At 39.5% G+C, this 23,919-nt stretch overlaps 1 protein-coding gene across 1 annotated transcript; it reads left to right on the forward strand.

The window, feature by feature from the left end:
* The first annotated feature begins 507 nt into the window (after positions 1-507).
* Positions 508-23,000, forward strand: KCTD18 (potassium channel tetramerization domain containing 18). The gene is made up of 6 exons (XM_006862042.1): positions 508-667; positions 3,710-3,921; positions 5,957-6,150; positions 8,237-8,331; positions 19,347-19,449; positions 22,502-23,000. The coding sequence occupies exons 1-6, from the start codon at positions 508-510 to the stop codon at positions 22,998-23,000; spliced, it is 1,263 nt and encodes a 420-aa protein (XP_006862104.1).
* The last annotated feature ends 919 nt before the right edge of the window (positions 23,001-23,919 follow it).

A 23,919-nucleotide genomic window follows, 5' to 3' on the forward strand; every position in this document is an offset into this window, starting at 1 on the left:
TTTGAGGGTCCCACCACTCTTCCTTGTCACAGATGAGGACGTGGAGCCTGGCAGCCTGATACCAGGTTACACAGTCATCTTCCCTGAAGTCTAGACATGCCCCTCAGACTTCTTAGAGTTGGAAAGTGACTGAACACCAATGCTCATAAACATTTCTGATCACCTTTGCTTAATGTGAGAGACTATCTTCACATGAATCATCTTGTTTAATTCTTTAAACAATTCCTCTAACAGCTATGATTTGATTGATAATCGTTTACCTTTTACACATCATCTGAGCCCAAGTTTTCTAGCTGCTCAGCGTAGCTCAAAGTTTCATTTTGTCTAGAACCCTTTAATACTGAGGGCTTAATTCAAAATCCTATTAAGATGTGTTTATGTCATTGTTTGTTGGAAGGATTGTTTGAAGTATCAGTTGTGATTGTCCTTGGTTGTCTCAGAGTGGGATTCCCAGGGTTGCCATTGTTTTGCAGTTTCTGAAGGCAATTGGGGGAGTCCTTGGGAGCCATGGAGGAACGTAAGGCAGAAGAGGAGGTGTTAGATATTCTTCGGCTGAATGTGGGTGGCTGTATTTACACAGCCAGGCGGGAATCACTGTGCCGCTTTAAGGATTCAATGCTGGCGTCCATGTTCAGTGGTCGTTTTCCTCTAAAAACGGATGAATCGGGTAAGTGTTTGGTGTCTGTAAGCATGTTCATAGTAGTTATTAAAATAGGAATCAAATTTAAATTTCCTTTGATTTTCCTAATGGCAATGGAATGTATTAGATTATTATATAAATTACTGATGTCCTTAGGCATGTTTGGAGATTCAATAAGTGCACGTAGGAATTAAATGCCAGTTTCTAAAACCTGTGATGCAGTTGCTAAAAGTTACAATGAAGTGAGATTGCCCTAAAGGCTGGTCATGACCTAATTATGGGGATTAATGATATTTTGAAAGTTATTACATTCACATAAACTTTATAGGCTGATTAATTATCTTCATTTCTCCGTGTTCCTCAAGTCATAAATTGTGTTTTTGTGGAGAAACAGCTGCCCTTGGAACTGATAGAGTAGTTCTTTTCAGGATAGAGTTAGTGTGAACTCTCTGCCTAGCCTCTCTAGCTTTGTTGTGTGGGCTGAAGTGGATGCCTCAGAAAATGCCAGAATAATGTTACCATCAGTTCCCCGTGGCACAGTGGGGTTTCAGAAAGAAACTTGAAAACACAGGAGAGGGGTCTGGGACTAGTCTCTACTTGGGGTGCACTGAACCTACTATTGCTTCTCAAGAAACTTTATAAACACAAGTGGGACTTTTTTTCTTTCTTAAATGTTTTATTGTGAATTATGTGATAGTTTACATAGGAGAACATTAGTTTTACATTCATTCTATCGTATATCATTTCATTGCCATTGTTACAATCCCTTCCCTCCATGCATCATCAACCAACCAGAGGGTATACACTATAAGCCTGCACCCCGGTCGTCAGCACACAGCCCCTCTCCCTCTGTGGATCTAAAGTCTCCAGCTGCTCCATCTCTCCACGTCATCGTCTCTGCCTCTATCTCTGGTGTAACTGCTTCTCTGGGTAGGGCCCTGCTCTCTGCTCTTCTCCATTGATGGTCCCAGTGACCTCTGCTCCTAGATTGAAATGTTAATCACTCCCCTCCTTGCAATAAAATGTCTACCTGTACTTTTCCAACCCTCACAATCAGTCCTGATAATAATTATTCACTATTGTATCACAAGAGACCTATCCTCATTTCCTTTCATCAGCCCCACCTAGACAGATTGGATACTACTCAATGGAGATTCTACCTTCCTCCACACCCTCAGGATCTAGGATCCCTCTTGAAAGCTTGTAAGCCAGTCACTTCTTGCCTTTGTAGGTCCTCCCGCCCCTCTTTGGGTAGCCAGTGTCCAAGTTGCCTATCCCTGTCTACTCTGTGTACGGAGGGGGTGGGAATAATCCTCGCTGTAAAGATTTGTTCCCTCTTTTGAGCTACTGCATCCATAGGTGTAGGTCAACTTCATCAAATTGTATCAGATTACTCTTTTTTTTCCCCCCTGTTCTATCTTCTTCTGGTTGAGCTCTGATCATCCAGTCATTGAAGCCAGGTCAAGTGGGTATTATCTGCACATATGGGTGTTCTTGTGCATATGTCCTCTCTTCTTGTCAGCTGGACACTTCACTCTCCACTCTAGTCCTCTGTGGCTATGTCACTGACTCTGGGCTCAAGAGTCCCCAGGTCTTGCCACACTGCTGGCCAACCAGGTCTCTACCCGGGTTCACAGGAGTACAAGTGGGACTTTTTGTGCCATATGAGGGGTTCCAGGTTTATAGCCTTTCCTCTCTCCCACACTCCTCTGTCACTTGTAGTTTTGTGTCCGATGAGAAGGATTGAGGGGTTTTGAGAATGATGTGCAGTTCTGATGTTAGTAGACTGGGATCTCAGGGGTTACTTGACCAGGTGAGTGGCGATTGAAAGTAGAGAACCACCATCCATTAGTGCCCAGACCTTGATGTCCAGCCGTCTAGAAAGGTGGCTGGTAAAAAGGTGTTAAACAGGCACTGAGCTTTCTTCTCTGCCTTTCACTACTGTTTTACCTTCTTATCTCTGTTTTCCATGCTAATCAAGGGAGGAAAGGCGTTATTGAATAACCTTGCACAGAAGTACATGTTGTAATTTTGCTAAATGGGTACAAGGAAGGTCTTTTATCACAAAGCAATATAGCATTAAAAAAAAAATAAATTAGGTTGCAATAGTATAAATAGAATTGGATAACCCAGCAATTCCAAACATGGTATACCTGGAGCTAGGAAGCCCTGGTTGGTAGTCTGTCTGACGTATAACTCTGATGTAGAGAGAGCATCTCGCATACTCTTATCTGGTGAGGAATTCTATACACCCTTCCTGGCCCAGATGGCAGATGTTAGGGGTCAGCTTCCATTTCTCCCACCAGTCTGAGGTCTCCTTGGCTTTTGTGGTGGCTACGATAAGGAGCCCTGATGGCCCAGTGACTTAAGTGCTCAGCTGCTAACTGAAGGACCAATGGTTCAAACCCATCAGTGGGAGAAAGATGCAGTATTCTGCTCCTGTAAAGGCTCACAGCCCTGGAAACACTATGGGACCGTTCTCCTCTGGCCTGTAGGCTCACTATGACTCCACACTGATGGGTTTGATTTTGGGGGAAGCAGAGAGAAGGTAGTCATTGCATCTTAAGTTCCAAGTGGGACCCAGGATGCATTTTCATATATGGTAGGTAAGAATACAATGGGCTACCACCAAGAAAGCGTCTCCTTATGTAGTGAGAAAAAGCAGCTCCTCCATTCAGGGTGCACGACTTGGTGAGCCATGCTTTGCTCCCTTGGCCTGGCACCTTTGTGCAGAGCACAACCCACACCAAACCTGGCGACCTTGGTGGCATGTGTTTGCATTCTGATTTATGCACAGTGCTGTAGAGAGACATGAACACCCATCCACAAGTTAAATTTCAGACTACCATCTGTTTTCAAACCGAGGGTTGCTAGTGCATCATATTGACTGCTCCAATGAAGAACCACAAATCCAGCTCTGTTTGATTGGTTAATCCTATTTGAACATTGTATATTAACTTGTGAGAAGAAAAGTCTAGTTTTCAAAGTTCTCAGATTGATCTAATCTTATTTATTGAGATCCTACCATTGCTTATAATGTTTGCCGTTTTTGAATTGAATGTTTTCTAGGGGCTTGTGTTATTGACCGTGATGGGCATCTGTTTAAATACCTTTTGGATTATCTTCATGGAGAAGTTCAAATTCCTACCGATGAGCAAACCCGCGTTGCCCTACAAGAAGAGGCTGATTACTTTGGCATCCCTTATCCATACAGCCTGTCTGACCACCTGGCCAATGAAATGGAGACATATTCTTTAAGGTCAAATATAGAACTTAAAAAGGTCTTGGCATTTTCTTAAGTTTTAAAATATATAGATTTATTATGCACAAAGCAGTGTATAGTATTTTGCTTAGCCTGTGTTGTAGCATAAATCAAATAGGAATGGCCTACTTTTGAGTATTTCTGTAGACACATTTCTTAATTACAACTACTCAGTAATACTAGGCCAAAATTCCATTCTGGAATTGATTAAGCTTGCGTTGCTTGTTGAAAATTCAGCGTTTTTTATGGCTTTTTAAAAATAGAACTATTCTGCTCCTGAAGTTCTTTTTAAATTACAGGGAATGCTGTAGTATGTGAGGATATCATAGTGTTTGTTTACTACAATGATCTCTTTTGGAAGAATGGTCATGATGAATGAAATAATGCCTCTTTTACCTAATTTAGAGAAAATAACAGTCTGGTACTACGTTAAATGTTAGATTAGTTCACGTTGAGATCAGTAAGTCATTTTTTTTTCTTTCTTTCTTAAGATGCTTATATTTAAATCATAAAAGCTGTATTATCTGTATTTTTTTTTTTTAAGAAAAATTCATTTTGCTATTAATTAATACCTTTAGACTTCTGGGAGTCCTGGTGCTGTGGGTTAGTGTGCTGCGCTGCAAAGTCAGTTTGAACCAAAAGGTCAGGTCGGTGGTTCAAGCTTACCAGCCGCTCCTCAGAAACCCTATACAGGGCTGTTATGGGTCAGAACTGTCTTGAAAGAATTGGATTTCATAGGGGAGCCAGCTGATGGAATGGTTTTTAAGAGTGGGATACAAAGCGAAAGTTGGTTTAGTTTAAAGTTCCCTTTTAGTAAATGGTATGATCAAGAGGGTTCTGTTTACCACCGCAGAATGGGACTAAGAAAACCTGACTGGTTGGCCAGGCCAGGGTAAAACTCATCTCCTGGAGTCCCACCTTGTTAAGTCTCTCTTCCCTGGTTTGTGTGATAAAGGATGCAGCAATTCCTTCTGTTCAGCCCACATTAACTTATTCCAGGTGTTTGGTGCATAGGTAGCACCCTGCTAGGGACTGGATTGGACACACAAATACATACAACTTGTGCTCCTTGCTCTTGAGCAGTTGATAATTCTGCTAATAAACTTAAAAATCCATGTAAGAGCTAGATGGTAATCTGAAATGAAAATACAAGACATGTTAAGACTCTTTATTCAGTGAGTCAGTAAATATTAAGCATTTTTTGTGTGTGTCAGTTGTCATATACATCAGTGAGCAAGACAGACAAAAGGTCTGCATGGAGCTCTGTCATTTTTCCCAGGGAAGGCCCATGCTCCTCCACAGGGGGACACACTCCGGCTGCGGGTCCAGTAGTACCTGGTAGTCTCACCTGGTGGGACTGACTGCATTGTATGCTGATGGCTTAGTTATGTCTGTTTTCAGTATTCTTCGCTTTGAGCCCTAGGAGCACAAAGGTTCTGTTTGACTCACCATTAGAGCCCTAGGACTTTATAGATCTTCTCTGTGCTGGACATATAGTAGGTACTTAACATTCAAGGGAATGAGTGAGTAGGTGAATAAATGCCAAATGGAATTGGGTTCATGCATTCATATCTTTTGATATGAAAGAACATCTTGTTGTCCATCATTAGAATATGGAGTTAAAAGTAGGGATCGAGCACGTGGCTAGTCAGTAGAAGGTGAAAGGAAGATTGAATCAAAGAAAAAAATTTGGAGAAAATATTCTAATGGGAAAAGAAGAAAGCTTAACTGTTATTTACTAAGTGAACGTTACAAAATTTAAAACGGCTGCCGTATGGCCAAAGGAAGAGAAAGTAAGATTGGATTTCCATGTAGAAAAGGATTCTCCAGATGAAAAGGTACCGGGTTTGGGGCAGTGGTGTTTGTGATTCTTCCTTCCGTAAATTCAGCAAATGCATGTAAAGCTTTTAAAGGCATGAGATTAGGCTGAATTTTGTGATTTTTTTATTTCTCTTAATGACAAGCTGAAATTGCAGCTTTGCATGAAAGTAACAGAGCAAATTCATATTTACTTTAGAATTAAATTCAAGTTTTATGTATTTTTCTTGCTCCAGGCTTTAACAGACTTCTGTGATTCATATGGCTTAGTTTGCAATAAACCGACAGTTTGGGTTCTACACTATCTTAACACATCTCTTGCAAGCTGTGAGAGTAGAATTATTGGTGTGTATGCCACAAAAACGGATGGAACTGATGCCATCGATAAACAACTGGGAGGAAGAATTCATAGTAAAAGTATTTTTAAGAGGTAAGTCCACATTTAAATATGAAAAAGAACAAACTAAAGTCTTTTTGAATGGAATATGCCCTTGCCTAGAGTAGACCATCAACAGTTCTCATTAGACGGAGTGAGCCCAGAAGCTGGGGAGAGAGGCCTGCTTCATGAGGAGATTTTAATTAAGACAGTTTCACATCTGCTAAAACTGTAGGCTACCTATGAGAGTGAGTCAAAAATTATCCACACTCTAGCTGTAGAATTTATTTTAATCAACTTAGCAAAGACAAATACATCACTTTTTGACTTATCTCTTTGCTTTCCAATATACTTTGTCCATCTGTCAACAAGCTTTCGTATTCCCTTATTAAAAAATGTTTTAGGTTGTGTGGCAAGCCCAGAATGCACTGCTGTCTTTACTTCTTTATCAGGGCTAAGTCTTTGTCCTCAAACAGCTGCTTTCAGGAGACCAAACAGGTGAAAGTTTGATGGAGCAAGATCAGGACTATAGGGAGGATGCTTTAACACCTCAAAATGAAGTTTGTGCAGAGTGTCAACTGTGTAGTCAGAGGTGTGCGGATGTGCGTTGTCATAGAAGATCACAAAACCCTTGCATAACAGTCCTCGGTGTTTGATTCCAAGTTTAGGCTTCAGCTCTTCTGTGAGCATCTCACTGTAATAAGCACTGTTGGTTGTTGAACCTTGAGAATCCCAGAAAACAAGTTTATCTTCCAGCTGATGGTTGACTTTTGACTTTTTTTTGGTTGGCAATTGAGGATGTTTCCATTCCGTACTCTGCCAGCCATTTACTCTCACGCTTGCAGTAATGAACCCACGTGTAGTCACCAGTAATGATTTTTTAAAGAAACTTTTACCTTCCTTCGCGTGTGGCCCCAAATTATGTTTGCAGATGTCCAAGTGCTTCTGTTTATGCTCTTTCGTGAGTTGTTTGGGTACCCATCTTGCACTAACTTCAAAATCCAAGTGTATCATGGATTCTTTCATCAGCAGAACCATGTCTGATTTGCAGATGATTGGCTACATAATCCACTGTCGTTCTTCTAGTCGATAGAATCCTTTCACATGTTTGCTCAATGTTATCACTAGCCATGGAGATGGAGGGGCGTTGTAATATATACAGAGTGCAGATAATTTTTCAATCACCTTTGTATTATATACTTGTTGTTATTGTTGAGTCTAGTGTAGTGGAGCTCAACAGAGGTTGTGCATCAGAATCCCCTGAGATGATTTTAAAAAAAGACAAGAAGAGCCTGGAGTCTCCCTGAGATCTTAGTTCAGGGGAAGAAGCACTGGTCTAAATGTCAAGAGGTTGGCTGAATAACGCAGGGCTTCCCTGGTCACTTTGGCCTTTAAAATTCTATGACTTGAGCCTGTTAGACTCACAAGGGTCATTCTCTTGATGTTTTGCCAATATTACATGGTCAATTCCCATAGCAAGCTTTTTCCTTAGTTGTCTGGGAGATTGGATTGGGTCATGACCACAGACACCTCTTCCCCTAAAAAATCCTTGCTGCCGTTGAATCCACTCACACTTATGACTTTGCGGGACACTTTCTAAGAACTGCAAGTCTTAAGGAAACAAACTGGCACTTTCTTTTTTCCAGGATCTGCTGGTAGATTTGAACTGCTAACCTTTTAGTTAGCAGCCAAATGCTTAATCACTTCACTACCAGGGCTCCCTTATCATCATATAATCTTACGTTTTTAATGATTAAATATGTAACTAGTTTCTGAATTCTTTACAGGCAAGTAGTCTGATAAATATACAAGTGCCTGCAATAGTGCCAAAGAAGTTTTAGTCAAAGTTGAATCTCAACTGGCGTAAGGTGATTTTTTTAAAAAAATTGATTTTAAAGATGTATTGATTTGTCTACACAGTCTTCATTATGAATGAACATATTTTACCAAAGTAAAAACAAATGTAGATTTGTATATGAGTCTGTATGATACATGTATGTTCAAGGGTCACAGAAGAAAAAAATATTCAATGCTTATGGGTTTTTATCTTACATAAAAAGCACTTATTACATGTTTATAAGCTGTGTCTATGTGTTGTACCTAGGTAGCCAATTTTCATTACTTTTTGCAATATTTTTAGAGAGGCGGGAAATAATGTTCAGTACATCTGGAGCTATTATTCAGTAACAGAATTGAAGAAAATGATGGATGCCTTTGATACCTGGGAAGGAAAAGGTACAGCGCAGTTCTTTATTTTTTGGGAACAGGTAAAATTTTTCTTTACAGGACAAAGTAAGCTCAAATGCTGTATTTCTTTTTTTGAAAAAGTATTTTGTGTATGTGTATGCGTCAAGATGCTTGTGTCCTGGTGGTAACACTTAGACCAAGTCTTTAAACCTATGAGATGTTGCATGCTATTAATAGTTTCTGATTCCACAACCTAAAATATGAGGGGGCTTCGAAGAGTTTGTGAAAAAATTTCCATTTTCTTTTTATTCCATTTCCCATGAACTTTTAGAAGCCACTCTTATGTTTCTCTTAGTTATACTTATTTAGTTCAATTAAACAAGCATCTCATTCATTTAAATATAGTGCCTAACATATACATAGCAATTAAGCACAACATCAAATAGATGCCTAGGAAGCATACTTCTAAATTATAAAAGTATACTTAAAAAAAAAAGTATACACTAGTAAAATGGCGGATCAGGTAGATGTGCAGTGAGGAGCTCCATTACCAACAACACAGAATACTGGACCAAGCAGGGGATGGGGCTAGAACTCTGAACCACATATAAAGGAATATTTAGAAGATTGGAAGGCTTACAGATAGGAGAATTTGTAGCAGAATTAAGAAATCCATTGCTTTCTAATTCAAGACGCTAAACTACTCCTGGAGCTGCCATCTTGGGAGAGACCAAGTGGGGGAAGGCTCAAAACACCCATGAACTACCTGACAGAACCGCAGAGATACAGGTGTGGACATTCTTTTTTTGGCATCTGTTCATTGATCTCTCGCTGTCTGCGCACCGCCATTCTGGTGACTAGAGGGGATGCCTGAAAGAAAGGACACCCCACCCCCAACCCTGGAGGGTTCTACTACGCATGCACACAGATCTCGTCGAAATTTAAAGTGACAGTTTCCATTTAAAACCAAACGGCCACCACTTGCCTGTCAGTTTGTCTTACTGTGGTGGCTTGTGAGTTGCTGTGATTCTGAAAGCTATGTCACTGGTATTTTAAAATCAGCAGGTTCACCCATGGTGGACAGGTTTCAGATGAGTTTCCAGACAAAGACAAACTAGTAAGAAAGAGTGACGTACTACTTCCGAATATTTAGTCACTGAAAACCTTATGAATAGCAGAAAAACACTGTCAGATACAGTGCTGGAAAATGAACCCCTCAAGTTGGAAAGCCCTCAAAATGCGATTTTGGAAGAGCTGCCTCCTCAAAGTAGAGTGACTGTGGTAACGCGAATGGAGTAAAGCACGTGGGACCTTCATTCGCTAATGGGTACAACTCAAAATGAAGAGAAATAGCTGTAAACATCCATTGAAAATCAGAACATGGAATGTACAAAATATGAATCTGGGAAAATTGGAAGTTGTCAAAAATTAAATGGAATGCATAAACATTAATATCTTAGACATTAGTGAGCTGAAATGGACTGGTATTGGCCATTTTGAATCTGACAACCACATGGTTTACTATGCCGGGAATGACCAATTGATGAGGAATGGTGTTGCATTCATTGTCAAAAAGAACATATCCAGATCAGTCGTGAGGTACAACACTGTCTGTGATAGGATAATATCCATGTGCCTGCAGGGTAACCTAGTTAATACCACTATTATTCAAATTTATGCACCAACCACTAAAGCCAGTGAGGATGAAATAGAAGAATTTTACCAACTTCTTCAATCTGAAATTGATCAAACATGCAGTCAAGATGTATTGATCATTACTGGTGATTTGAATGCAAAGGTTGGGAGCAAAGAGGAAGGATCAGTAGTTGGAAAATATGGCCTTGGTGATAGAAATGATAATGGAGAACACATGATAGAATTCTGCAAAGCCAATGATTTGTTCATTTCAGATACCTTCTTTAGACAGCATAAGAGACGACTATACACATGGACCTTGCCAGATGGAAATCAAATTGACTACATCTTTGTAAAGAGACGATGGAAAAGCTCCATATCATCAGTGAAAATAAGGTTGGGGCAGACTATGGGACAGACCATCAATTACTCATATGAAAATTCAAACTGAAGCTGAAGAAAATGAAAACAAGTCCATGATAGCCAAAATATGGCCATGAATATATCCCACCTGAATTTAGAGATCATCTGAAGAACAGATTTGATACATTAAACACTAAAGAGTGAAGACCAGAAGAGTTGTGGGATGACATCAAGAACGTTATACATGAAGAAAGCAAAAAATCATTGAGAAGACAAGAAAGAAGGAAACAGTCAAAATGTATGCCTTTCTCTCTTGTTTCTTTGTGTGAGTTAAAGTTGTCTGTTGTCCATGGGACATTGCGGTGTTATTGTATTTGTATTTTATTGATTGTATGTTGATGTGTTCTCAGGCTCTCACCTACTGTCTCTTTTTTTTTTTTTTAATAAATTAAAAAACAAACAAATAAAAAAACCTTTTTCTTAATGAGTCCTTGTGATCATCCTGTGTGCTTTGAGAAAATTTATCAAGATTGCTCCTTTGGAGTCCCAGAAAACAGTCACTATAACCTTTTGGGCTGACCTGGCTTTCTTGAATTTAACTGGCTCAGAAGATTTCTTTGAAAGTCATTGGTTTGTTTGGACCTTTTTTTTTTTTTTAAAGGCAAACTAACAAGACTAAGGCAAGTGTGTTACTGAGAAAATCTGTCTGCAGGTATCCACTGATCACAGAGGCTTGTTTAAAGATGTTTTGTTTGGATTAAATCTGTTCATATATGAACTAGAACTATATTAGTATACTTTTTGACTTACCTTGTATTTATCTGTTCACCCATCATTACTTCCTTCCATGCATCTATCCATCCCATCTATAAGAAAAAACACATGAAGATAATAATGAGGTATATCATGGTCTTAAGTAGGGAATTTGAATATTATAAAGATATCACGTCTGCTCAGATTAAATTGTATTGTTGTTAGGTACCATCTAGTCAGTTCTGACTTACAGTGACCCTATGCACAACAGAATGAAACATTGCATGGTCCTGCACAATCCCCACAATTGTTATTATGTTTTAATCCATTGTTACTGCCACTGTGTCAATTCCATCCCATTGAGGGTCTTCCTCTTTTCCTATAACTCCCCAATTTACTAAACATGATGTCCTCCAGGGATTGGGCCTTCCTGACAACATGTCCAAAGTATGAGAGGTGAGATTTCGCCAACCTTGCTTCTAAGGAGCATTTTGACTATACTTCTTCCAAGACAGATTCGTTTGATCTTCTGGCAGTCCACAGTACTTTCAGTATTCTTTGCCAACACCATAGTTCAAATGCATTGATCTTCTAGAGTCTTCTTTATTCATTGTCTGACTTTCACATGCATATGAGACGATTGAAAACACCATGACTTGAATCATATATACCTTAGTCCTTAAAATGATATCTTTATAGATATTTTGTACAGCAGATTTGCATAATGCAATACATCATTTGATTTCTTGAATGCTGCTTCCATGACTGTTGATTGGGGATCCAAACAAAGTGAAGTCTTTGACAACTACAGTCTTATCTCTGCTTATCATGGTTATTTATTGGTCTAGTTGTGAGGGTTTTTATTTTCTTTACTTTGAGGTACAATCTATACTGAAGGCTATAGTCTTTGGTCTTCATAAGTAAGCATTTCAGGTCCTGTTCGCTTCCAGCTAGCAAGCTTGTATCATCTGCATATGGCAGGTTGTTAATAAGTCTTCCTCCAATCCTGATTCCATGTTCTTCATATAATCCAGCTTCTCAAATAATTTGCTCAGCATAAAGATTGAATAAGTATGGTAAAAGTATATAGTCCTGACTCACAACTTTCCTGATTTTGAATCATTTAGTGTCCCCTTGTTCTAACACCTGTCTCTTGGTCTATGTACATGTTCTTCATGAGCAAAATTGTTGTACTGGAGTTCCCATTCTTTGCAATGTTATGCATACTTTATTATGATCCACACAGTTGAATGCCTTTGCACAGTCATTAAAACACAAGTTAACATCTTTCTGGTACTCTCTGCTTTCAGGCAAGCATCATCTGACATTAGCAATGATATCCCTCATTCTTTTTCTGAATCCAGCTTGGATTTCTGGCAATTCCCTGTTGATGTACTGCTGCAACCATTTTTTAGTTATCTTTACCAAAATTTTACTGTATGTGATATTAATGGGTTTTTTTTTTTTTTTTGATGATTTCAGTATTCTATTGCATCACCTTTCTTTGGATTGGACACAAATATGGATCTCTTCAAGTTGGTTGGCCAGGTATTTGTCCTCCAAATGCCATGGCATAGATAAGCACCTTTAGGGCTGCATCAGTTTGTTGAAAATTTCAGTTTGTATTCCATCAATTCCTGGAACGTTGTTTAAATGTTAACCTTTAAAAATGGCTGAACATCAACCAATTCTTTTTGGTATAGTGACGCTGTGTATTTCTTTCATCTTCTTTTGATGCTTACTGCGTTTTTCAATATATTGTCAGTGGTGGTGGTTGCTGTGTGCTGCTGAGTCAGTCTGACTCCTAATGACCCTGTGTAGAGTTTCCGAGAAGGGCTGGTGGATTTGTCCAGTGCTTGTACTACAACAGAATACCATAGAATCCTTCAGTACAGCAACTCAGGGCTTGAATTTTTTCTTCAGTTCTTTTAGCTTGAGAAATGCTGAACATATTCTTCACTTTTGGTTTTCTAACTCTAGGTCTTTGCATATTTCGTTATAATACTTAGTTTGTCTTCTTGAGCTGCCCTTTGAGATTTTCTGTTCAGCTCTTTTACTTTTTCATTTTATCCATTGCTTTAGCTTCTCTACACTCAAAAGCAAGTTTCAGAATTTTCTGATACCCATTTTGGTCTTGTCTTTTCTTTTTCTTTTTAATGACTTTGCTTTCTTCGTGTATGATGTATTTGATGTCATCCCACAACTCATCTGATCGTCAGTCATTTGTGTTCAGTACTTCAAATTTATTTTTCACGTGGTCTCTCAATTTAGGTAGGCTCTGATCAAGGTTGTATCTAGGCTCTTGTGGATTTGTTTTAGTTTTCTTCAGCTTAAGATATGAGCAATGGATGATGTTATGTTCCATGGTCAGCCTCTGGCCTTGGTTTGGCTGATGATATTGAGCATCTGCATTGTTTCTTCCCACATGTAGTAAGTTTGATTGCTGTCTATTCTGTCTGGTGAGGTCCACGTGTATAGCTACCATTTATGTTGCTGAAAAAGGATATTTGCAATGATTAACTTCTTGGTCTTCCAAAATTCGATCATGCAAGCTCTAACATCATTTTTATAACCAAGGCCATATTGTGCAACTACTGATCCTTCCTGTTTTGTTTCCAATTTTAGCATTCTAATTACCAGTAATTATTAATCTTGATTACATGCTTAACCTGTTTCAGACTGAAGAAGTTAGTACTGAGTTCTTCAGTTTCATCATAATTGGCTTTAGTGGCTGGTTTGTAAATTTGAATGATAAGTGATATTAACTGATTTTCCTTGTAGGCATACAGATATTATCTTATCATAGATAGCACTGTACTTCAAGATGGATCTTAAAATGTTTTCTTTGATGATGAATACTACATTATTCCTCTTTAATTTGTTGTTCCTGGCATAGTAAACCATAGGATTGTCTGATTTAAAATTGCTAATACCTATCCCTTTCAAGTCACTAACACATATCAGTGTATATGCATTCCATTTCATTATTGATGACTTCCAATTTTCCTGGATTCATACTCCGTACATTCCAGGTTCCGATTATTAATGGTTGTTTATAGCTGTTTCTCCTCATTATGATTTGTGCCCCATCAGCAAATGAAGGTCTCACAACTTTGCAGTCTGACGCATTAGCCCACAGCGCCACACCAGGACTCCAGTGAAGTATTGTTGTTGTTGTTATGTGCCGTGGAGTCATTTCCGACTCATAGTGACCCTGTACAGGGTTTCCTAGGCTGTAAATCTTTACAGGAGCAGAACGCCTCATCTTTCTCCCACGGAACAGCTGGTAGTTTCGAACTACTGACCTTGTGGTTCGCAGCCCAATTCGTAACCACTATGCTACCAGAGTTCCTTTATAGGTTTCCTAAAATAATTGTTCCTACCAAAAATTCAGTGGAACTTTTTTAGAATCTTAAGGAAATTATTCTAAAATTCATGAAAGAATTAACAGAAAAAATACTGAAGACAATTTTGAGAAATAAAAGTAACTAGGGAGTGAGTCTAAGGAGCTCTGGTAGCAGTATAGTTGTTACGAATTGGGCTACTAACGTCAGGATCAGCAGTTCGAAACTACCAGCTGCTCTGCGGGAGAGAGATGAGGCTTTCTCCTCCCGTAAAGATTTATAGCCTCGGAAACCCTGTACAGGGTCGCTATGAATTGGAACTGACTCCACAGCACATAACAACAAAAACAAGGGTGTGAGTCTAGCTCTATTTGATAGTGAAACATTTAAAAATTGTTTGTTACTGGTCCAAGGTTAGGTACAGAGATCAAGAGTGGGCCCCAGTCAAAGTTACAAGACTAAGGACACTCTGTTATAAAACATTAAATATCATAAAGATGATAGATGATTTAACAAGAAATTGAGAACAATGGTAACTACTTGGGGTGGGGAACAGAACATTAACCTCACACCATCCATTAAAGTAATTCCAGGTGGAGTTATGAATGAAGAAACAAGCTAGTAAGCTAAAAGGAAATTTTAGCAAATAACTGATTTCTTAATAGGGGAAGAAATTATAATTTTTAAACCATAAATTGATCAATTTGATTATATAATATATTAATTATCTAGAATATTAAAATATTTTTAAACCTATAAATCAGATTGAAAGAATAATGAACTAACTGGACAAGATGTTACTCTTAACATATAGTGGGTTTATTTGATTAGAAAATCAACTACCAAAAAAATATGCAAGATTCATGTGCACAAAATCTGATAAAAGAAAATACATGTGATAGGAGGTCCTACCTCATTATTTATGAAGAAACTATAAATTAAATGGGAATTATTTTTTAGATCACAAATTAGTAAAATTCTCTCATGCATTCCTGGCAGCAGTAAAATTTGGTAGAAATTTGTTGGAAAATAATTTTTCAGTACATATCAATAGCATCAGATATGTTCATATTCTCTGACGCAATAATTCTACTTCTAGGAATTTACTGTAAGGTTATAATCAATGCAGATAAAGACTTCTGAATAGAAATGTTATCAAATGATACTTTAATCATAATAGGAAAAAAGTCTAAATGCCTGACAGAGTATTGAATACATTTGGCGCATCCACACAGTGGAATAGAATAGCATTAAAAGGATTTAAAAATCATTTCATACATAGGAGAAAGCTGCTTCAGTGGCCATTTTCAGTTGACTCGGTTTGACTCCTAGCACCCCTGCATAGGACTTCTGAGGTTGTAACTCCTTACGGAACAGAAAGCCTATGTCTCACTTAGAAAAGACTGGTGGATTTGAATTGCTGGACTTGAGAGTAGCGGCTCAGTAAATGTAACTCGCTATGCTACTAGTGCACTTTATGTAAAAGAATACCCATGATAAAATAAGAAATGATAAAGTAGAAACAAAATGAATATCATGTGCTATGATTCCTGGTTATGTGATTAGGAGTGATTTTGATTTTCTTACTTCTCTTTTTGTTATTCTCCTGACTTCGTACAATGAATATGAATTAAAAGTAGTACCCAACTTATGACATATTTGAGTTACAAGGAATCACACTTACAACCTTCCTTTTGTGTGTATATATCTTATTGTTAGAAATCAGTTGTAGTACATCATTTTCTGGTGTTACCAGTCACAGAAATTCATTTTCAGATGTTCAGTTTTTTGATTTACTGTTCAAAACACTGCTGGAATGATCAAGATACTGCTATTAAAAGGCAATAATCATGAAAGCTAAAATAATAAATGAAAAAATGAGGAATTTGTTTTAGGTCAGAACTGACTTTTGTTAGAGTTGTCAGAACAGAACCCACAATAAATTGGGGACCTACATGTACTTAGTTAGGAAAGCTAGGGAACTACATGTACATGTAGTTAGGAAGAAATGAAATTTATTTAAATGAAGTGTAGTATAATCTTACAGTGGAACACTTCTTGGCGATAAAAAGTTGTGGTCATTGAGGCATATGTTTATCACCATGGGATGGATTTCTAAAGCACAGTGCTAAAGAAGCGAACACAGAAGGCGACACATAATATGATCTCTTGTGATTGACATTCCACAACAGGCAAAACTACAGGGACAGGAGGGCATGCACTGCAGAGAAGTATGAAGGAACGTTTTGGGCTGAGGATTTGTTCTGTATCTTGATTGTGGCTCTGATGATATGAGTGTATACATTGCTCAGAACTCACTAAACTACTTAGAAAGACTAGATCGTTTCTTATGTCAATTATATGTAAATCTGAGTTAAAAAAAAAAAATCTTTAGTGGAAAAGATATGAGAGTATTTTTTAGCAATGTGCAATCAAACAGTTCCAGAAAGTTATTGTCTTGAGGTTCATAGAGTTTTTAAAGTATTACACACATATCTAATTATTTCATATTTTATGTTCCTGGCTTGCTAAGTTTATTATTGTTATTATCGGAACTTTAATGATAAAAGGAAGACACCAAATTCATTCTTGGAACTTACAAGGTTACTTAAATTTTTTTAAAAATCCAAGTAGTTATTATCATTCTTCTTTAAGCCTTTTTCATGTGCTTACATATATAAGGAGCTCTGGTAGCATAGTGGTAACGAACTGGGCTGCTAATTTCAAGGTCAACAGTTGGAAACTACTAGCAGTTCCGTGGGAGAAAGATGAGGTGCTCTGCTCCCCTAAAGATTTACAGCCTTGGAAACCCTATGCAGGTTCTCTATGGATCCGAATCGACTCGACGGCACACAACAACAACAACAACAACAACATATAATACGGAGTCCTGGTGTGGCACTGTAGGATCAGCACTGGACTTCTAACCACAAGGTGGACAGTTTAAATCCACCAGCCACTCCTTGGAGACCCTATCCAGGGTTGCAATGAGTTAGAATCAACTTAACAACAGAATATGATATGTTCTAGTTTTAAATTAAGGTGAAATTCACATATCCAAATTTTAACTACTTTTAAATGTACATACAATTCAGTGGCATTTAGTGCATTAACAATGTTATACAATCATCAGCTCTTATCTAGTTCTAAGACATTTCCATCACCCCCAAAGGAAACCCCATGTCCCCTACTTGCAACCCCTGGCAAGCACCAATCTGCTTTTCTTCTCTATGGGTTTCCTAAGTTTGGATATTTCATTTAAATAAAATAGTATGATGAGACTTCTGGTGCCTGCTTCTCTCCCTTAACATGACATCTTCAAGAGTCATAGGTTGCATTTTTCAGGTTTTGATCAGAAACACATCTGATTTAAAAATTAAAATGAACTTGACTGGGATTATTAGTTCTGGTTTGAAAAGGTTCATATAAATTAGTATGATACCTCCTATTTGTATAGCAGTTCCTGTTTATTGCATGGGTCTTAGCAGTTGCCTGACTAGATGGTCACAGCCACCTAGTGAGGTAGACAGGCTCAGTGTTATCATAAGACCGATCATGGTTGTTAGGTACTGCTGAATCGGTTTCTACCCCTGGAGACCCTGCGAAAACCATGCGGAAACTAGAACTGTGTAAGGAGGAAAACTTTTCAGAGAAGGAAATCTCAAAATACTTTCACTGAAATAAGTCATGAAAAGCAGCAAAACTACTCCCTGTGAAAGTGGAAAACCTGTGAGACCCGGAAAACCACGGCAGAGTCTGGGATTCCTGGCTCCCACAGGCTTCTCTGCACCGCTGGTAACACCAGGGCTTCTGGTAATGCCACCAGTGCTTTTGGAGTGCTTGTACTGTGCCAGGCCCTGTTCTAACATTTGTTAGCTATGACAACCTCACCACAATCCTGTAAGGTCTGTACTGTTCCTGTCGTCCTTGCACAGATGAGAACATTGAGGCAGACGAAGGTTAAGCATCTTTCCCAAGGCCGTATAATCAGTGGGTGATAGGAGTTGGAGCTGGATTCAGGCAGCCTGGACCCTGAAACTTGGGTTCCTGTCCAGCGCGCACAGGTAGAATGACCTTCAGGGTTTGGGAGCCAGGGCTGACACCAGCTGACAAGCCGTGTGCTCCTGCATCGCACTGTACCGCCCCTTAGTGTGAGCACTTCCTGCGTGTGTGTACACAGCTCCTTTGCTTTGTCACATGGGATAGATGAACCTCAAACTCTGTCCAGTCTGTTTGAAACACTGTTGCTGACCATTTTGCGTGGATAAGGGCTCTATTAACTGCAGTCAGTTTCCTGGTGTCCTACGTTCCTACATTTGTCTTTTAGTCAAATTTGTAGGTAAGTCAGCACAGACGCACACAGTTCTTTAGCCCTGGTGGTGCTGTGGGATAACACTGGGCTACCAACTGCCAGGTTGGCAGTTCAAACCCACCAGCTGAGCCATGAGATTGTCTGCTCCCTAAAAGATTTCAGCTCAGAAACCCTATATGGATCACTCTGAGTCACAGTCAATTTGAAGGCAGTGGTTGGATTTTAGTGTAAGACAGGAGCCCTGGTGGTAAGTGGCTAAAGCACCCACTGTAACCAATAGGTCAGCAGTTTGAACCCACCAGCTGCTCTGTGGGAGAAAGATGTGGCAGTTTGCTTTCGTAAAGATTTGCAGACGTGGAAAGCCTATAGGACTTCCTCTCTGAAGTTTGACTCAGAGTCACTGGGGTGCTGTGAGTTAGAATTAACTCAATGGCCATGGGTTTGGTTTGGGGTTTGGGTTGGGTTTTAGTATAAGGAAAGACTCTCAGCCGATTCAGTGATTTAGAAGCTGCCTGTGTAGCAAGCGAAGGTGATTGTGATGGAGAATCTGCTGGAAATGTTCAGTCCTTTCAAAGTAAGGGCAAATGTACATCCTATTAAAGGGCTAGTAGGAGTCATCCCTAAGTCAGACTAACTGCTGCCTTTGTATCTTCCAGGTGTCAGCTACTGGCTGGTGCCTCACGAGTTGATAGAGTGTTGGACGCTGGAAGAGCAGCCTTTACTTGGAAGTTTACCCCACATGGCCCCTGTTCGAAAAAGGTGATGGTGCTCTGTTGATTTTTTTTTTTTCTTCTTCTTATCTATGGCCTATATTTTTACTGCCTTTTATGAGGAGAAATTGAGTAATGTTCTTGACCTATAAGCTTATTAATCATCTGGATGAGTATTCTGCTTTATCGTCACAATATGTATCTAGATAAATACCAAGTCACCAAAGCCATTTATGTAAAGATTGCGGGTAATATTCAAAAGTTGCTGCTGCTGCGGCTGAAGCTAAGTGCTGGCCAGTCAGTTTCTACTCATAATGGACCAGAGCAGGGTTTCTGAGGCTGTACATCTTTCCATGGAGCAGCTGGTGGGCTCGAACTGCTGACCTTGTGGTTTGCAGTCCAGTGCTTATCCTAGAAAGCCACTGTGTTCTCACTCTATGTTCAGGAGACTGGAAATTCTGTGATGGGGAATTTGCTCCCCACAAAGGTGAAATCCAGTTTTTATTGGTAGTAGTCAAAGAATTAATTTAGATTTAGATTTAAACTTGATTGTTACTTATTCTGAATTCCTGTTTTTCTACTATGCCACGATAATGTTTCCCCCCTTTTTATTTAATGGTGTTTTCTTACATTCCATTAATGATTCACTTTAAATTCACTCCCCTTTTTTTTGTCCTTCATTTAAAATCACGCTTCTTTTTTCGTGTCTGAATAGTCCTGGCCTTCACATGTTCTGATAGCTTAACTATCTCAATACTAGGATTTTAGTCAATGCCTCAGTGGGATTTCACACTACTGTCTTTTTCTTTTTATTCTCTGAATCTGTCACAGAAATGCAGAGTTTATTCACATTTTTAATCAATTATTTTTTGTCAAAACACATCTTGGTACTTAAAGGCCCTCATTTTATTATCATTATTTATTTTGCATTTTGTACCTGTGGTTAGCAAATATCATTTGCATCTAGAGACATGAATCTTAACTGGGAGTGATTTTGTCTCCCAGAGACCATTTGAGGACTGGAGACACTTGGAGTTATCACAACTAGGAGAGGGATTACTACTAGCATATAGTGGGTAGAGACCAGGGACAGACCCCCACAACACTGCTGTATCTATCCCATAATGTCATAGGGCCAGTAGGGGAGGAAGTCTGGCCTACAGTCTCAGGGAAGGTGTGGACAGACAAGAAAGCAAGCAGGGAAGGTTTTATGTGGCCCCACGCCTGGCTTAGGTGTCTTTTCTCTAGGAATCTGTTAACCAGCATTTTTGAGATTCCAAAACAATAATAATAATGATGACTTAGAAACACTTGTGAGATCCCAAAGAACCATTGACTCGCCAGAGAAAATTCAGTTATGACCAGTAGGATTTCAAAAAAAGCTAACCTAGTTCCATCAGGCTGATTATGACTCATAGTAACCCCATGTATACCAGAGCAGAACTTTGCTCCAAAGAGTTTTTAACGGCTCATTTTTCAGACGTATTTCACCAGGCCTTTTTTGAGGTACATCTGGGTGAACTTGAGCCTCTAACTTTCTGTTAGCATCTGAGTGTGTTAGCCGTGCACCACAAGAACTCCAGTAGCGTTATGGGTTAAATATATTAGCAGTACGAAACTACCAGCTGTTCCGTGAGAGAAAGCTGAGGCTTTCTGCTCCTGTAAAGGTTTACAGCCTTGGAAACCCTGTGCAGGCTCTCTATGAGTTGGAAACGACTCCACGGCACATAACTACAACAACAACAATATTATAATTGCATTATTTACCTTATATGTTGTTTTTGTTGGGTGCTTACGAGTCAATTTTGACTCATAGCAATTTTGATCCATGTGACAGAGTAGAACTCCCTTAGGGTTTTCTGGCTTTGAATGTTTATGGGAGCAGATCATGAGTCTTTCTTCCTTGGAGCTGCTGAGTGGGTTTGAACCATCAACCTTTAGTTTAGCAGCCGAATGCCTAGCCATTATGCCAGCAGGGCTCCTTTTGCCTAATATAGCAATTCTAAAATAATTAGGTGAATATGACTCTATTTCTGAGAGTCAGAATTGACTATATGAGGTACTGTCCTCTGAAAACCACAGTGATGCTGTGTGTGGGAAAGACTGGAGGACAGATGTTGGATTCCCATCCAGGAGGTGGAGTCCATGAAATGAAGCAGGAAGAAGCAGTAGACAGGAGCAAGGTTTTGACACTGATGCTGAATTGTTTTTAGTTTTAAATGTTCACCCTTAGGCTCATAATGAACAGTAAAATCAGTTCAGGAATCTTTAAAACATCTGAAATTCAGAAGGCATCTAAGTTTATCATGGGTTTAGTCATCCTAAGTGTGTTCCACAGAAGGCTAATTGTACTGGATGTTGAAGGTAGTTTACTTATGCAGAATGATTGGGAAATAACAGATCCAACGAAGTTAAACAGATTTGACCCGGGGCCTTTTCAGAACCTGTAATTTGTTAACATGGATTAGCAGATCCCCACGAGTAAAGCAAAATAGACAACAGCATTTCTCACATTTATTTGACTGTGAAACCCTTTTTGTTTTCAGTAAATCTCTTGAAATTGCTGCTCTGGGAAAGCAAACTGGGGGCATTCCTGGTTATCCTGTGGATCACATTAGGACTGGGAACAGAGAGGCGTATAATTCTTGTGTGATGCTCTCCAAGTTCTGACTTGTCTGCAGTAACAACTGGCAACAATTTTTTAATAACGACTGATTGTATAGATAGGAGATTGTCTCTTAGGAGATAAAAAGTATACGTTGAAGTTGAAATGATCTTTAATAGTTGTTGTTTAGTGCCGCTGAGTAGGTTCCAACTCAGTGATGACGTTGTACAGGGTTTTTGAAGAGTGGCTGGTGGGTTTGAATTGCCAACCTTGTGGTTAGTAGTCCAGTGCTGATCCTACCATGCCTCACCAGAACTGTGCTAATTTATATTTCTACTGTAGTTGGTGATGAGAGATGAGAGCGTTTGATACCTATAAACCTTTTGACTCTAATTCTCAAGAAAACCCTTGTTCATTCTGAAGCTAAATTTTGGTGATGTTTCCATTAGTTATTGAAGGTGTAAATGCTGAAAATGACATGCTTTTGTATTTTTAGGCGACTGGTAGCTTTTAATGAAGAGGAAGAAATTGTGAGTTGTAAGACTGGTCCTAAGCCGGTAAGATATTTGGGCCCTTCCACAAGCACCCAGATCAAAGTCAAGAATTCGGCTTCAGTCAGAGTGTCTCCAGCCAGGCCTCCCCAGACCTCAGCCCGAGCGATGGCAAACAGGCCTCATAGCGGATCTGCACCTTCGAAAGCCACATCTGCTGTGGGCACAAGTGCATGCGTGGAGCCCCAGGCCTCCTCAGGACCCAGGAGTGCTGAAAATGGGGCCACACACCCACCTCCAGCAAAGGTTCTACTCTCCGACAAGAAGCCTACACCCACACGAGTGATCAAACTGAAGCGGACTCCACTGTGTGCCACCGCGGTGTCGTCTCAGTCCCCCTCGGAAGCCAGGAACCAAACCCGTTCCCTGGAGCAGCCTGCTCCCGATGCTTCCTGCACTGTGGGTGTGTGGACCGAAAACGGCAAAGATGAAAGTCATCGATAATGGAAGCTTCTTGTTTGTTACCCAGAGCTCTTAATGTGTTTGAAACAAATCCAAGACTCTGTTTGTTGATGTTGCCAAGGCAAACACCTAGGTTGACATTATGGATAACTGGGAGGAAAATGACTTGTGTGAGGTAGGAATGGAGGAAGGGAATACTCCACTGACTGGGGCTACGTTTACGTCCCAGTTGGCACCGATTCCATGGCACGTCACCACCATCACCACCACCATTCGTCTAGGGACAGTTTGAATTTAAGGTTTTTAAAGATTTCTGTTTTTTAATGGTTAGTCTTTAAGGCAAGAAACAGTGCAGTAAGCTAATCACTAGAAAAGTTCACTCTGCTGCTGGAATGATGATAGATTGTAGGCACTTCTGTACTGTTAGTTACTGTGGCTTGGGTGTGGGCGTGAGGTGCGGGCCTAGACTTCCCTGTCTGGTGAAACCAAGGGAGACGTGGGTGCTTCCCTGGACTGTCTCAGAGCCGAGAGATGAGAAAGGTAGAATGGAGCTCAAGCTGAACAGTCTGCAAAGTCGTTCTCAGTCTCAAGTGCCAGGATGAACGGAACGGATGGGGAGGGAGACCAGCCACAGGAATTCCACATCACTCTTGGAATCTCAACTACTTTCATTGCTAGATTGGCTTTTATTATTTTTTTTTTAAATTACTATTTTCTGTTAAATTTATTTATACATCACGAGACAATTTCATGGGACAATGGTTAAGATCTGTTCAGTTGCATAGTCATGTTTTGAAAGTATTTTGAGAAAGAGAAGTTAGAAGTTGAACTTTTTAAAGTGCATATTTGTTTTTCAGAAAAGACGATGAAAGGGTCACTCCGATCAGACAGCCTGGGTTTCTTGCATACAATGTCCACATCACTTGAATTTAGTATTTTTGAGCAATCCTCTATTTTTTCA

The sequence above is a fragment of the Chrysochloris asiatica genome, unplaced genomic scaffold (assembly GCF_000296735.1).
Source record: "Chrysochloris asiatica unplaced genomic scaffold, ChrAsi1.0 scaffold00045, whole genome shotgun sequence".
In the NCBI taxonomy this organism is placed as follows: domain Eukaryota; kingdom Metazoa; phylum Chordata; class Mammalia; order Afrosoricida; family Chrysochloridae; genus Chrysochloris; species Chrysochloris asiatica.